This window comes from Rhinopithecus bieti, unplaced genomic scaffold (genome assembly GCF_001698545.2).
Source record: "Rhinopithecus bieti isolate Rb0 unplaced genomic scaffold, ASM169854v2 scaffold_35322, whole genome shotgun sequence".
In the NCBI taxonomy this organism is placed as follows: Eukaryota; Metazoa; Chordata; class Mammalia; order Primates; family Cercopithecidae; genus Rhinopithecus; species Rhinopithecus bieti.
Genome location: NW_016815256.1, coordinates 940265 through 957239, shown reverse-complemented (window position 1 = coordinate 957239; position 16975 = coordinate 940265). Strand labels below are relative to the sequence as shown.

General features: G+C 39.1%; 1 protein-coding gene across 2 annotated transcripts in view; it reads left to right on the top strand.

Moving 5' to 3' along the window:
* Positions 1-16975, top strand: part of LEF1 (lymphoid enhancer binding factor 1) — a 126420-nt gene that overhangs the window by 74480 nt on the left and 34965 nt on the right. Inside the window, exons 4-6 of one of the 2 annotated variants that reach the window (XM_017853073.1) lie at positions 8085-8217; positions 13946-14036; positions 15757-15840. In XM_017853073.1, coding sequence (XP_017708562.1) covers positions 8085-8217; positions 13946-14036; positions 15757-15840 — 308 coding nt within the window. The remainder of the gene's footprint in view (positions 1-8084; positions 8218-13945; positions 14037-15756; positions 15841-16975) is intronic. The other variant, XM_017853074.1, reaches the window with a different exon arrangement.

Sequence of the window (16975 nt, the reverse complement as noted above, 5' to 3'; positions counted from 1 at the left end):
AGTGAGAACATGTGATATTTGTTTTTCTGTGCCTGGCTTATTTCACATAACATAATGTCATCCAGTTCCATCCATGTTGTCGCATATGCAAAGATGTCATTCTGTTTTGTGGCTGAATAATATTTCATTGGGTATATACCACATTTTCTCTATCCATTCATCCATTAATGGACACTAAGGTTGATTCCAAATCTTAGCTATTGTGAATAGTGCTCAGCAAATATGGGAATGCAGATAGTTCTTTGATATACTGATTTCCTTTCTTTTGAGTATACCTGGCAGTGGGATTGCTGGATAATAAGGTGGTACTATTTTTAGTTTTTTGAGGCAACTCCACACTGTTCTCCATAGTCATCATATTAATTTACATTTCCACCAGCAGTGTACAAGGGTTCCCTTTTCTTTACACCCATGACACCATTAGTTTTACCTGTCTTTTGGATAAAAACCATTTTAACTGGAGTGAGATGCTGTCACATGGTAGTTTTGATTTGCATTTCTCTGATGATTATTGATGTTGAGCACCTTTTCATATACCTGTTTGCCATTCATGTGTCTTCTTTTGAGAAATGTCTATTCAGACCATTTGCCCATTTTACAATGGGATTATTTCACTTTTTCCTGTTGAGTTGTTTGAGCTCTTTATGTATTCTAGTTATTAATCCCTTGTCAGATGGGTAGTTTGCAGAAATTTTGCCCATGCTGTGGGTTGTCTCTTCACATTGTTGACTATTTCCTTTGCTCTCCATCCCATTTGTCCATTTGCTGTGGTAAGGCAGCAGCTTTAAATCTAGGGATCATGGGCCACTTCTTTCCCTATCCTCCCCTGTGGATACTGTAACTCCTCTGCCCCAACCCATTGATATGTGATTGTATTTGTGTATAAAAACATTTATACACAACTTTCATCTTATTTTTCATGTCTGTGATCCAGAAAAGATGAACCATTGGACTCTTGCTCTGCCCATGTCCTTCCACTGCAAAGTTTTCCATACCCCATAGAATCCCTGCACCACTACGGCTAGTGGTCCAGGCAGGCAGCTGCTGCTGCTGCTCCTCCTCCTCCTCCTCCTCCTGCTCCTCCTCTTCCTCTTCCTCCTCCTCCTCATCCTGTTTCTCCTTCTCCTTGTCTTCCTCTTGCCTCCTTAGAATCTGGTGAGAATCTGGTGGTCCTTTCTTTTACTTATGCCCCATCCCTTTATTTGACCTCTGAATTAACCACTGTAATGCCTTACTTGTATTATTTTACCACTAAATAGCACAAGTAAGTGAATTGCAAATTGTAGTTTTAGTTTGTTTTTTGGCTCATTTATCTTGAATGACTCCAGGTCCTTCTCTTAATTTTCAAAGTATTTTCTTCAACATGAAAAATTAATGGAGTACTTAGATGATTAGGGGTGTGGTGAGGGTGTTGTGAAATCAATCAAATAATAGGATGTTGCAACTTTACATAATTAGATGTCATTTTCCCTTTACCCTGATCTTTTCTCAGCCTCTAACCTTAACCCCACTCCCTCTATTTACAGGCTCCAGTTACTGAAAACAGTGGGTCTCCTTTTGGCTCCCAGAATGAATTATTCTCAGAGCCCTGTTTCCTTCTCAGTAAAACAGAAATCTTAACACCTAACTTAGGAGTGGCTTTAGGATTAAATGACGTAGTGTTTGGAATTCATCACCTTACAGAGAACGTGGAGAATATGGGTTTTCCATGTTTTTTAAAAGGGAGCCCTTCCAGCATTCTGTTTGTAGTCTCATTGACTCTGGGGACATCAGTCTTGTCCCATTGGTCCACTGTTCCTGTCTAGATGCTTCATTACAGTTGAGCCCACAGCTAGCCACATTCACTTGGTTGGGGAGTAGTTTGGAACAGAGATGGAGAGAGGAGCTGAGCACCAAACAGTATGGGGCAGGAAGAACGGGGACTTCGATATCAAACAAATGCCGGCACAAATCCTCTCTCCACTAATTATTACTTAGCTCTGTGTTCAAAAAGACTCAGCCTTCTCATCTATAAGTATGGGGTAATAATACCTGCTTACATGGATGAGTGCCAGAGTATATAAAAGCACTACTGTAATGACTGATACTTACTAACTGTGCAACCCATGTGTTAATTCCTTTCCCTGTGATATGTTCCTTCCCCTCTTAAGAAAACATTTCAGTTGTCTGGTGATGGTGCAGGTCTCTAGACCATCCCTTTCCCTCCAGAGTTGGGCTCATGGACGATTTGAATCTTAAGAGCCTGGAGCCTCATTCTTATCTGAAAAATGCAGCTGCATCACCACCAGTAGGGGGTCTTAGATTTGAAAGCCACATCAGACCTAAAGCAAATGTTTGGCTTTGGTGGATCTTAGGAAATATTTCCAGTACCTTATTTCTGAGGTCTAGATGCGAGAATCAATGTATCCTTTTGGAGTAAATCTGCCTCTCTTTCTGAGAAGGCTTGAGAAGCTCAGATTCTCAGAAAAGGAGGGAAAGGCGCAACATGAAGTTACATGGCTTTATCTCACGAGTACCAGACTTCTGAAGTGTTTATGAAAAGCAAAAAGGCCACCTTATGACAATCAAGGCCAGATGAAAATTCCTGAAGTGTTAAAATTCCCCTGGATTCAGTTATTACCAGAGGATTATTAATTAAATGCACAGCCAGTTGAAACTCAAGACCTTTATGCACAGCCAGATCCTGCACTTTGGGTTTAGTTTAGTTAGAACCTGCAGATGTGGAAAATGAGGACTAGCTACCCGGCCAGCAGGTTTCTCCCCCAGTTACTCCTCTTACCAGGAGGCCCCAGGCCTTAGCCAGTAGGGAGTTGAACCACCTTTTTGTTCTTCCCAGAACCACATCCTCTGAGGCTAACAGCTTTCATGACACCTTCAATTCCTGCCAGCGGTGAGTGGGTCATTTCTGGGAATGCTGCTTTGGGGGTGGCTCTCAGGATCCCTAAGTGGCACCCACTTCGTGTCCACAGGAGGTGTGGGTTTTATTGGCTGTGATGCCAAAGAGGTCCTTACCTGCAGGGACCAGCCTGGGTGGCAGCCAACCAAGCTTCCTTGGAATGTTTTCCAGTCCTGGAGAGAAAGGCTGCAGTTGAGTCTCCATAGCTCTAACCACTTCTGCTGAGGTGCTTCTTTGTCTGAAGTGATTCCTGTGCCTGGGACAGAGACCACACAGCCATTTCATAGATGTCACATGCTGTCAGGTGTGGCCCAGATGGTCACCTCAGTGTCCAAGATTTTATGAACTTGGCTTTCAGGAAGGCCACGTGATGTACGGGTAATGAGCTTGACCTCTACAGCCAGACTTCTGCATTTGAATCCTGGCTTGGCTGTTTGCTAGGGCACATACCCTTCAAGAATATTTTCTTCTCTGTGCCTGTTTCCTCATCTTTAAAAGGGGGTAATAATAGTACCTGCCTCAAAGCTGTTGTGAGGATAAAGTGCTTAGCACACAGTAAGCAGTTGATAAGTATTAATTGCTATAATTACTATGTATTATGTGGGTAGGTTGGCCTGATGGTGATTTGCAAATTTAAGAAAGGGTTTCAAGCTTCTCCCTGAACAGCCATCCTTGATATTTTCTCCGTTTTCTTTCTTTCTTTTTCTTTTTCTTTTTTTTAAGTATCTACTGTTTTCATCTTTTCCTTGGCTCACCCACCAATCACCTGCCTGAGATTAAAGAATGTGCAGTTGGAATCAGAAACCAAAGGATTTTGGCCTCTTACTGCCTTGTGAGCTTAAACAAGTCACTGAACCTCTGAGCAGAAGTGGAGAATTTGGGGTGACTTAGGGCTGCCAGGTATCTTGTAAAGCTGGAGTACCTATGCATCCTGTTACCCTGGAATAATGAAACAGAGCACACATTAGGACTACCTGGTGATTCTCAGCTGGAAGCTAAGACTTACCTGATTGTATCTGTGAATGAAAAAACAAGGTGATTTTTATCCTTTCTCCCTCCTTCCCTCCCTTACAGCAAGAAGTGTAGTAGAGAAAGCACCTGAGTAGGAATCCGGAGACTTGGGTTCTATTAAGTGAGGTACTTACTATGTATACAGTACCCAGCACAGAGTGAGAGCCGAAAGGATCGAATTTCTCTGCTGCTTGATTCCACTGTATTGGGCAGCCCAGGGGATTCATTCCAGTTGTACTCAAAGTGTCCTTGTGTTATTGGAGTTGTGTAGTGAGCAGGGCTGTACTATTTTGTACAGTAGTCGTGACTTGACCCACCCATTCCCTGATGACCTCTGTTTCTCAGCTTCCAGTCTGTAAAATTAAAATATGGAGCTAAAATAAGCTACTAAATGTACTTTAGGTTTCTTAGAGCTTAAACATAATACAAAGGCATATACTTAGATACATACTTTCTCCTATCACCAGGTTCATTTTCTTCATAATACTTGATGCTGCCTTTTCGGATTTTGCTTGTCTTTTTTTTTTCTTTTACATATTCGTTGTTTCCAATACCCACCCTCTCTGCTGCTTGATCCCACTTCCAGAGCCCCAGACAGTAAACTGTGTGAGTTAGAGACCTTATCTGTGTGTTGGTCATTGGTGCTAGAATAGTGCTTGGAACATTTTAGGTGCTTAATAAATACAAATGCACACAGGCATGTATAACTCTGCATATAATGTAGCCACTTAATTTGTCTACAAACACTTAGATAGTTGGTTGATTATTCTTCCCCTTACCTACTCCCCACAGGAAAATACATACCACATTTTATTAGGAGATTAAATGAATGGAATTAAGAATGGTTATACTGGCTGTCTCAAAACTTAACCAAAGAAGCAGTGCCAGGGTTCTTACTTTGTGTGTGCATGTAGTGTCAAGGGGCAGTAACTCCTGAAATCAGAGGAAACCCGCAGATTTGTGGGCTGAGGACTCTTGACCGTAATGACAATGTGCCACATATCTGCAGTGTAAGTTGGAATCCACTTTGTTCTGTTTATATATGTAGTGGAGATGGTTGGTGGGAAGCAAACCATAACCCTTGGAATTCTGCTCACACATGCTATTGAAATTTCATATTACTTTTATTATTTGGCCACAAAAATGGACATAATCCTTGTTGGCTTTAACACACCTACTAGTACTGCTTTCGCTATCCATCTTGCAAAATATAAGACAAGGCCAGGCTTAAATTAAAATCCTCAGCTTCTTATCTCCTTCCCACAGGAAAGCAAATCTGTGTTGAAAACCGTAAAATTAAGAGGAGAGCAAGGATAGCATAATTTAGCAAAAATTCATGGCACCAGATTCTGAGCTATATGACTGGAGGGATAGGTCAGACATTAAGAAGATGCTGCCTGCTAATGCAAGTTCCTTAAGGTGGTGCTCTGGAAAAAAGAATATATCCAGAAGATTTCAGCAGTGTTTACTCTTTATAAGTACCCTAAGAAAATACCTTTGTAGATTGTTGGGCAGTTATGCTTATTTATGAGAATTTCAAAATGAAACTAAAAGCTATTATTCTAAAGTATATTTGAAATCTATTCATTTTAACATTTGGGTGTTGAGATTTGTGTTTCCATTTTAAAAAGAGTTTATAATAACCTCCTCCTATCCCCACGTCTACACACCCCCACTTCTAGCATTCTAAATTCCATGTATTTAAGAAGCTTATTCTGTTATTTGGAAAACTGCATCATTAACACTTGAAAAGCATTAAAAGATTTGTTTAACCTTTTACACATTTATATGCATAGATGTTTGTGCTGAGGTGTGTAGAGAAAAATCGTGTGGCTTTGATAATGGCGCTCTATTTAATGTATGCCAAGAGCTATACGAGCTATGCAAGTTTTGCCATTAACAAAGAGCTGATAATTATAAAATAGGGAAAATCTAGTATGGAAATTGTATCATTTTCCAAAAAAAGTGTGATTTTTTTTCCTTTGCTTTTTTTTTCCCCCCCGAAAGTTTTTTTTGGATGGAGGTTGTAATGATAGGGTATAAGGAGAATTACTAGGGTAATTATTTCTAATTTTCCTGAGGGGAGTCCTTCCCATTGGAGCCACATATATTTTATGCCTAATTTGTAAAAAATATTAAGTTCAAAATTAGTGTACATCATGGGTAGAGCCACCATACACAAGTGTTTTGTGGGGCCTCTTAACCATTCAGATATGGACTTACATTTAAGCAGTTCACATTGTGCAGTTTTAGGCACTTCCTCAAATTTTTAAAAAATGTGAATATTTGCTTCAGGAGAAAACTGATTTCACATGCATTTTAGTCAATAATATAGTAAGATCTTACTAATTCAAACTAATTATGATGAAGACATGTCTGAACTAGTGAATTGCGCATAATGATCTGCTCAGTTTCTCTTAAATTCATGTTACCCGTTACTATAGTGTTTTCAAGTAGAGATTTTCCTGCAACTGCTTTAATTATTAGATTAGTTTAAAATCAGAAACAAACACCTTTAACAGGTATATAATTGCTTTGAGTCCCTTTTTATTTGGTGAAGGGGTTATTGAGTCTCTTTAAAATGATCCCCCTAGAGAAGTTGTTAATGGTTATAAAAATACAGTTAGATAGAAGAAATAAGTTGTAGTATGTACAGTAGAGAAATTGTAGCTAACAATAGATTATTAATAGCTAGAAGGGAAGAATTTTAATGTTCACAGCACAAAGAAAATACAATGTTTGAGGTGATGGATATCCCAGTTATCCAAATTTGATCATTCTACTTTTTATACGGATATCAGAATGTTACATATACCACAGAATTTCTATAGCTATGCCATATCAATAAAAATAAATAACAAATAAATGATTTTACTAGTTAGGTTAAACCTACTTAAGCCTTCTTTATACTTTTTAATCACTTAGTAAGCACTTTTGGGTTGGGGAGGAACAACCTTAACTTTATAACCAAAGTGAACACAGATTTCAAATTGATGAAGTCCAATTAGATAACTTGAATTAAAAAGTGTGACTGTTGACTTCCAAATTAAATAATAAAATGTTTGTAAACAAGTATAAGACATATAAAATGTGTTAAAATATACAATTTTAACAATTAAAAATATTATTAAAGAAGTATTTCAGTTGGACATGGTGGCTTATGCCTGTAATCCCAGCACTTTGGGAGGCCAAAGTGGATGGATCACGAAGTCAGGAGTTCAAAACCAGCCTGGCCAACATAGTGAAACCCTGTCTCTACTAAAAATACAAAAAGAAATTAGCTGAGTGTGGTGGCGGATGCCTGTAGTCCCAGCTACTTCGGAGGGTGAGGCAGGAGAATCACTTGAACCCGGAAGGCAGAGGTTGCAGTGAGCTGAGATTGCGCCACTGCACTCCAGCCTGGGAGACACAGTGAAACTCCATCTCAAAAAAAAAAAAAAAAAAAAGGCAGTATTTCATGTTACGCAGTTCAACTCAAGATTGGAAATTCCTTTTTATCAATTAATATTTATGGAAACTAGAGAAGCAGAAGATGAACTGAGGAGGGCCAAAGCATAATGGCTAGTCGTGTTTGATTGACAAAGCTATAAAACTTGGAAGAATGGTGTAACATGGTTCTTAAAGATGTACAACGATAGAATTATGAATTCTATAAGCTGAGGGGATATCAGTATAGGAAATTTATATTTACTGGGTTTAAAATTTTGTCCTTCAAATTGGCAATATTTATTCATTTATTTGCTCATTGAACAGTTTTTTACTTTTTGTGCCAGACATATGTAATGAATACAAATGTTGTAAAACATTCGTAAATTTTGCTCTAATTCGCTCTTTATTGACTTAACCTGAGAAAATAATCTAAAAGAGAGGGTAAATAGATGTGTACCGAAATTCATGCCATATGGAAGAGTAGTGATCAACCTAAATCTCTGAAGAGGCACTGGTGAAATAACCGATAACTCATGAATATCGGTGACATAGTCATATATTTGAGAAGTATTTACCATGGAAAAATTGAGAAAAATTCTAAAAGAGACAATTCCACTTGTCCAGGTCTGAAGGTGATTCTTGGGTTATGTCGATGACTGGTTACTGCTGCGTGTGATTTTTTTCCTTTGGGAGAAAAGACTGGAGCTGAGCATCCATATTAACTGTTGACCTTGTGGTTACTTTGCAGTCAAATAAAGTGCCCGTGGTGCAGCCATCCCATGCGGTCCATCCTCTCACCCCCCTCATCACTTACAGTGACGAGCACTTTTCTCCAGGATCACACCCGTCACACATCCCATCAGATGTCAACTCCAAACAAGGTGAGAGTCCCTGTCTTTCCCAGCCTTTTTTGCTAAATGAAGAGCCAAGTCTCATCAGCCTGAGTGACCCTCCAGACGCCGGTGCTCCATGTCACTGGGTGGATCAGAATACGTTTTTACAAGACAAGAGTAATTCATTTGATAGCAATTCTTTAGAAACACACAAGAATTTGTTACATGTATTCATTATTAAAAAGCAGAAGAAAAGCATAGCAGGGCCACAGGTGACAGCTCTGAAAATCTTTCATTCACTATGTAAACCAATAGATTATGCAAATATACTAAAAATTCAGTACTCTACAATATTCATTTATTTCAGCATGTACAACATGTTGATGTTGGTAATTTTAAAATAGGAATGGGGAAAGTAGGAGATTTTTATTTCAGATGTTATTCTTTTGAATCTTTTTTGGTTATTCCATTATATCCCTATGGTGTTTCATCTTTCGTTATTTACCAGCACTAGGTTACATATTCTAAATAATCATTGATGTATAAAACCTCTATTTAAAGTCCAAGAATCATGAATCTTATTTTATGCCTCTGTATTAATATTTGCTTCTACTTTGTTTTTAGAAAAAATATATAGTACAAGAGGTCTGCAAAATTAAAACATCCTGTTTCTGCCTGATGTGTGCAGGTACGAGTTGGGAATAGGATGGAGAGCTCTGGTCCACCAAGCCTTCTGGTCCCAACACTCAGGGCAAACCTCAAGGGTGGATTTGCTCTCAGGGTAGCTCGTTTCTCTTTGCATGCACATGCACACTTGGACTTCAACAGGGTCTTTGAAAGTTCAAAATAAAAGATTTAAAAAAATGTGAAGGCAGAGAATGTAAAGGGGTAAAAGTTGTCTCTGCCTACATTTTACCCTTTTGTCCATCCCTTTCTGGGATTTACAGTGGATAATAAAATTTAATGACTGTGTGAAAAAGAGTGGCATAGAGGCTGGGTGTTCTTTCCACTACTGGTGAACACTTCTAGATTAAATACTTAACGCTTTCATTTCCCTTCATTGTTAAAACAGAATGCTTATTTGAGGACTTAGTTACTAGTGCACTAGACTTGAGTAGTCTGAGTACTTTGAAAAGGTGAGAATCACTTATGCATACATTTCCAGGTTTGCCTCTGTTTTATTTTTTATCCTCAGTCCTTCCTCCACCCTGCTTCCTTTAATCAAGAGCCTCCAAAAATTAGGAATGTCAAAGAGTCAGGTCTATGGCTGTAAAGTGAGAAAGGGAATTAAGATAGGGGTCTCAGGAAGCAGACTGAGTTTGAGAGGGAGGACCCGTCTTGGTTGTGGTCATGGTGAATTTGAAGTGTCTCTGAGATACCCAAGGGGAGACAGGAGGTAGGCCACTGAAACATGTGGGTCTCAGACCAGCGTCCGAGCAGGGTGTGCATGTCTGGGAACCTACTTAGTTGTTAATTATTTATTTAACAATTAAATAGTGCTTACCCTGTCCTAGGTCCTGTTTGAAACTCTTTGAAACATTAACTTTTAAAAGAATAATAAATCAATCATAGTTCAGTAGTTTTCTTTCAAGAATAATAGGACAGTTCAATTTTTTAAATAGTTCAGTTTATAACTGGCTCTCAATTACAGTTATAGTTTCTCTTCTGTTTCCATCTCTTACTGCCACCCTACCTTGTTTTGAGTAATTGTAAGTTATATCATTGCTTCTCAAACTTTTTTTAAACAAACTCTCCAAAACTACAGAGAAGGGACTAATGGTCATCACCAGAAGTTGTCTGTTTGCAGTTTCTTCGGTCTTTATTTTGTTCTAAAGATTGGTGTGATTTTTGTATTCTGGTCCGTGCACTATTTATGCTTGTTTTAATATAAAGATCCTGTTTTATCCCGGGCTTTGTGTTCCTTATCATCATGTACTTCTGGAGATATATAAACTCCACTTTGAAAAAAGCACTCACTTTCATGATACTGAGTTTGTATCATTCCAGTTGGGTACTTTTGTTGCGAAGAAAATAAGCTTTCTATATCTCTTGCTTTTAATTCTTTTTCTCTCCTGCCTTTTGGGATATATCGTGAGCTCAGCTGGTTAGTGCATGATGGTACTGAGGCCAGAGCTGCTGGTTTCAAAGATCGTAATAGACTACTAGTTAGCTGTATCTTTCCCCAACCCCTCCGCCTTAGCCAGAAAAAAGCAACCAAAGAGTGTCATATTCACATTTTAACCCTAGGTAGAACTATCGCGTAAATATAAAGTGTTTGCCAGCAGAACTCCTTCTCACTGGTGGAAAAACAACTCCAGGTTAATTTCCTATTAGGGAACACATTAGTTTTCACGTGTGTGTGTGTGTGTGTGTGTGTGTGTGTGTGTGTGTGTGTGTGTGTAAGGGAAAGTACGTTAATGCTAATTTTCTCATTATGAGTCTGGTAAAAATATCAAAAGTAAAGCACTTTTAGGAAATCCTAGGTTTATATGTCTGTTTTTATCTGTGTGTTACCCATTTTATCCTTACAAATGACAACAAATACTTATACTTTTGCACCAGGCACTTTTCCGTAGTACATATATTAATGCATTTATTCTTCACAACAGTCCTATTCTGATTTTATAAAACAGTAGCAGTTAAATAACTTCCTCAAAAATACATAGCTAGTGAGCAGTATATCCATATAGTCTGACTTCAGTATTATTTCACCTATGTCTATAGAAGTTACCTATAAAAGTTTAAAAATCTTAAAGGCTATGCTGAGTATATCCTCCAGCACATAGTAAGTGTTCAATAAATACTAATTGAATAAATGATGTGAAATGTGCTGGGCACAATGTGGTTCATGCCTGTAATCCCGGCTATTCAGGAGGCTGAAACAAGGATCGCTTGAGGCCAGGAGTTTGAGGCCAGCCTGGGCAACAGAGTAAGACCCCCTCAGCTCTAAAAAAATTAAATAAATAAATAATAAACTTTAAAAAAATGATGTGAAATGTGTCTTCAGTGGCATAGTTGTTGGTGGAGAGACACACACTTCTGAGACTCTTTGGAAATAGGATTTTTAAAGGACGGTGACCTATTTAGAAAATCCAGATCCACTTTCTGCTCACATGACGTAAGCCACATCATGTATTTGCATGTACATGCCAAATGATTGAGGATATTGACCCAGCATATGGAATGGGTCTGTTTTAACACTTCTGACTTCACTTGTTTGTTTGTTCAGTTGGTCAGAAATGTTAACTGAGAGGCTCCTCTGCAGAAAACCATGGTTTGATACATAAATTGGTAAAATGTGATCTTTTTCTCCAAGCAGTATATAAGCTCATGCAGGAAATCATTTTCACAGACTAATAAAACAAAATGAAGAGCATCCCAAGTACCACATTAAAAGTACAAATAAAAAACTTGTAGATTCAAAGGAAAAGATTTCTCAGAGCTGTAAGTTAGAGAAAATTGCCTATGAGAAGAACATTTGAAAGAAGAGTAGAATTTCTATAGATAACAGTCAAACGCCTAGCATAGGACCTGCCCTCTAGTTCCTTCCTTCTTCCTTCTAGCAGAAGAGTGAAACCCAACTAGTTGGCATTTTTTGTTCTGTTGAATCACTTCTGAACAGTATCACTACTGCTGTATTCTAAGCATGTTTAGAACATGGAGTAGCATGGAGAGTAAGAGTTTAAGCTTGAAGACATATGACTGCAAGCAAGTTACCGCTCTATGTCCCAGTGACAAAAGCTCAGGACAGAAAACAGATTCCTTAACAGTCACTTAGCCTCTCTAGACCTCAATTTCCGCGCCTGTGAAATAGAGGAATTAAAGTAGATAATTCAGGGCCGGGCACAGTGGTTCATGCCTGTAATCCCCGCGCTTTGGGAGGACGAGGCGGGCAGATCACCTGAGGTCAGGAGTTCAAGATCAGCCTGGCCAACATGGCGAAGCCCCATCTCTACTAAAAATATAAAAATTAGTCAGGCGTGGTGGCACACACCTGTAGTACCGGCTACTCGGGAGACTGAGGCAGGAGTATCGCTTGAACCTGGGAGGTGAAGGTTGTGGTGAGCTGAAATTGTGCCACTGTACTCCAGCCTGGGTGACAGAGCGAGACTGTCTCAAAAATAAAATAAAATAAAGTGAATAATTCAGGTAGTCTGTGACCGCTACGATTTTCAAGTACAGAACATTGAAATTTTCACTTAAGTTTCTGTTTTTCAGGGTTGGTCAAGTCGTATTGCTTTGATTTTGTTTCCCCCGCGACTGAGCAATCCCCTTACAGATCCTGAGATCTGGGGTGGTATCTGGATCTCAGAGTTAAGGGGACAGCAAGTTGAAAAACCACCTCAGTGATTCTGGTATGTCAAGAATCACCACTGCAAACTCTCCCACCCCCCAAAAATCCTAGGGTAAAAAATTTATGTTCCGCTGTAACCAAAAGAGTCAGTATTTCTAACAAAAACAATTTTTTTAAATAAAGGAGATTTGAGACCATTATTTAAAAAACAGCAAAACATGAGATGATTTAAGGTAAGCCCTCTCTTGAGAGATTAAAGAACTTTTTTCCTTCCCACCTACTTTCTGTAAGAATTGAGAAATAGTTCATTCTAACTTCAAAGTTGAATTAACACCAACTTTCAAGACAGCACTTCTTGTCATTCCCAATTTGAAGGCTTTCAATATCTTTAAGATACAAATGAAATTCCTAGGCACTTTAAATAGTAAAAAGCAGAATATTTAAGAAACATCTTCCACGTACTCGTCTAATTCCACAGATTAGCCAGTATGTAATATTTACAGTCACTAATATATACGTGTACACAGTACACATACAATCTGGGTGTTAAACCTTGGAATTTGTGCTTGTATATGGAAGTGGGTCTTTTAAAGCCATCATTAGCTACGTGAAGACACATCTGTGGCTCTTTTCTGTTCCGAATCACTTTCCCCCAAAAACATTGAATCTAAGTTTTTATATTTTACATTGTATGCGTTTGTCTTGTCATTTTTTTCTTCTGTATGTAGGGTAAGGTATAAGGGGATGTCACTTGGGACTGGAATTACATATGATCTTTAGGTGGTTTTCACATTTTCAGGGCAGTGTACTCCAGGGAGTGTGAGCTCAAGAACCAATTTGGTGGCACTCTCATTTTCTGTGGAATTCAGCTAATCCAGAACAGCTTGACCTTGCAGCCCAGAGGACTCAACTCATTGAAGAGCTTAGACAGAGACCAAATGAATCATATCAAGTGTGACCATTATGGGGCTGAAGATGATTCCTAATTAATCTTTGATCCTCTGAGGTGTCATATTTCCCAAATCGGTGTGTCCATAAGGGAACCAATGAAAATACAAAAATGGCAATTTACCTAATCCTTGAACACCATGGCAAGCCATCTACTTATGAAGGGCTGTCATTTTCCATTCTACAAAAAAAATCATTCTCATTCTATACAAAACAATTGTCTACCATTTTCTTAAATAATGTGAAATATTGAGGGCAAAATAAATAATTTAAAAGTCTATTTTGATGCTTGTATTACTAGCAGCATCTTTACTCCTTTTGAGTTCCTTAGGATAATACTGTCTGAAGGCCCAGTTTTCCCAGATATTGAAATCTTGAGAAACGCTAACAAATTGACTCCTGTTCTTTGGCTCTGGTTGAATAAATATTGTTTCGTTCTGAACCTTAAGTTTGAATGGTATAAAACATGTAGTTGCGTTTCTGGTTAAATATCCTGTGAATGTGCAAATAATACCTCTCTGTTCTGTTTAACAGGCATGTCCAGACATCCTCCAGCTCCTGATATCCCTACTTTTTATCCCCTGTCTCCGGGTGGTGTTGGACAGATCACCCCACCTCTTGGCTGGTAAGAACCTTGCTGTACCCCTCAGCCAGGCATTTGAACACATGTTCCTCCACTTTGCGTTCATGGAAATTAGATTTATGAATGGTAACACTTGTGGAGTTGAGAAAATTTCACATCAACAAGCAAGGTGCTAACTTTATTCATTTTTCATTTCAATTTAAAAGATTAAAAAACATACAGACTTTGAAATGGATTGATCTGATTGCTAATATGGGTAGAAAATGACTGTAGCATTTGCTTTGAAGCTTATAGTTTTATGGATTCCATTTGTGGCTTTGGGCATTTGCTATGCCTGTACAAAGTTAGTACTCAGTGTGGTTTTTCTTTTCTGGGTTTTTTTATGAACAACTTATATTTTTCAGAAATGAATTTAGACACATTTAATATCTACTTTTGCTTGTAAGTGGGCAAGTAAGGTAAATGACAAAATAACTAGAGAGAAATTCAACAATATAAGAGCATTTTTGGGATGTTAATGAAGTAAGCGTCCAATTTGAGTTCAGAGTAGTAAAAAACTGATTTGGGGGCCTTCTTTTTTTCTGAATATAAATGCTAATGCTCTTTATTTTGTTGTTTATTTCTAAAAATATGCTTACTGCTGCCTCCAAAATCTTTTCAATTATGAAGGTGAAGGAAATATATTTTGGGAAGGAAGAATAACATAGTATAGCCTATTTTTATTATTTTATGATTAGCCCACAACGTTTCCTCCTCCCACTCCCATACTCTCTCCACTCTTCCCTCCCCAATTCTCACTCCATAGAAATAATGCTCAACTCTAGCAATAGTTTCTCTCTTTTTTCCACTGGACTCTCTATATCACAGCCCCCATGTCATTGTCCCCCATCTCCCTACCTGGACATCCTTGCATTAGCCTTCTTCAGCTAGGAAGGGTCATCCTGCCATGGACAGTCCAGCTTTCTCTCCTTCTCTCTCTCTCTCTCTCTCTCTCTCTCTCTCTCTCTCTCTCTCTCCCTCTCCCCTCCTAGCATTACATCTCTTAGTAACTGCTTGAATTTAATTGAGTATGCATACACTTTCAAACCTAGATCAATTATTCTGTCTGAACTTAGCGACTTAGGGGCAATAGTCCTGTGCTGAATCGTACCACTGGCAGCTGGAAATAAAGTCTATGTAAATGAAAAATGAGAGATGTAGAAAGAACACAGGGAAAAATGGACTTCTCAGGGTGGAGAGAAAATAATTCCAGTGAATTAGTCTTATTTCTTTACTTTAACGTGTATATGGGGGAAAAGGTACAGTGTTTTAAACTGTTTATTTTATATAAATATACAATTTTATTTTCTTTCTTCCCTTGCCTGAAATTCTCAAATATTCAGATAAAGAAGTCACTCAGCTCCTTCTCTGAAGGGAATATTTCACTGTTCTCAGGGTTCTGTTATATTCAGTAAACATTTAAGTGCTTAGTTTGTTCAAAGCATTAATGGGATTGGGAGAGGGGATGAGATAAAAGAGACATAATTCGTGGACGGTTTGTTTCAAAGTTGAGGGTGGGAGATTTCTTTCAAGGCAAATGACGCTTTGATTGGGTGGAGGGTGAGGAAGGGGAACGGTTACATATCTGAAACAATGCCGGGGTCTGTAATACTTTCACAAGATTCTGTTTGAATATCTCCCTCTTCTCCCCTCATCCAACTCTTACTACTGGTTGGTAACTCATGTTTTGTCATTGATGGGTTCCTTTCTTCTGTGACCTCAGGCAAGGTCAGCCTGTATATCCCATCACGGGTGGATTCAGGCAACCCTACCCATCCTCACTGTCAGTCGACACTTCCATGTCCAGGTAGGTGGAGGTGGAAACCGGGGCGCTCGAGGACAAGGTGCTCTTCTCGTGCTTGCATCCTGTGCGCCTCTGCTTGCCTTTTGGTTGGCTAGGAGGGTGCATACCTCAGCCATGTGTCTGTCTGTGCAGTGTGCCTGGCTCCCACACTAGGTGTCAGAGAGTCCCGGGTAGGAGCTCTGTGCTATGCCCCGGCTGGACCAGCCACACCATCGGGGGATGGACTCAGCCTCCCTGGAAAGCGTTGCCTCCAAACGAATTCATGGCCGCCTGACTGTGGGATGGAAACTGTCCGGAAAGCGGACATTAGAAGGAAGAGTTTGTTTGATTCAAAATATGCCGGGGGTGGGGAAAGGGAGGAGGATAAAACTGGTTTGGTCTCAGCTCTATAATTTGCTTCCTTTGTGGAAAGTTGTATCAGTTTGATGCGGCAGTGTTTGAAAATGCCCAGATAGTCTAGAGTCTTCCTGGACGGAGGCTGTCAGAGGAGACAGAACAGTGCGGACAGGCTGGCAGGCCATACAGGGTGTGTGTCCTAGTGTGTGAATCAGGCCCTGTGTGGACATGGTCGTGCCAGCGGAGCTCGGGAGGCCTGCCACGCCGCACCGAGAAGCTGCTGTGTATGATGCTTTTGCTTCTGGAGAGGATGGCTCTGTGCCCTGTGCTTGATGTAAACACACATTTGGGGTGCATCATCTGTGTGTTCGATGTGGCTTTGTCAAGGGAGCTAGCATTATTGTGCCGGAAGTCAAACTGGTGGGTTATTAACTGGTTGTGAATATGTCTTTTTTATATGGATATAGTTTTCAAAGCTTCTGTGGTGAATTACAGCTTTAAAAAATTTTTTTTTTCAGTGAGTTGTAAATGTAGCTGATTGTGGGAGGAGGTGGAATTAATATCCTTCCTCTTAAAACATATTTTATACTTTTAACATCGTAAGAACTATCTGATGATAGAATTCTCACAGGCAAATAACTAGCATCATGTATTTTTGCAAGTAATACATTTAGCAAAGCCTCATTATTTGGTCAAATATTTGTATTTTTACCATGCTTTCTTCATATTTTAAAATTTGTTTTTGAAAAATATATATTCTAGCAGAGTTCCTTTCAAGAAGAGGAAATTAATTGTATAGGCT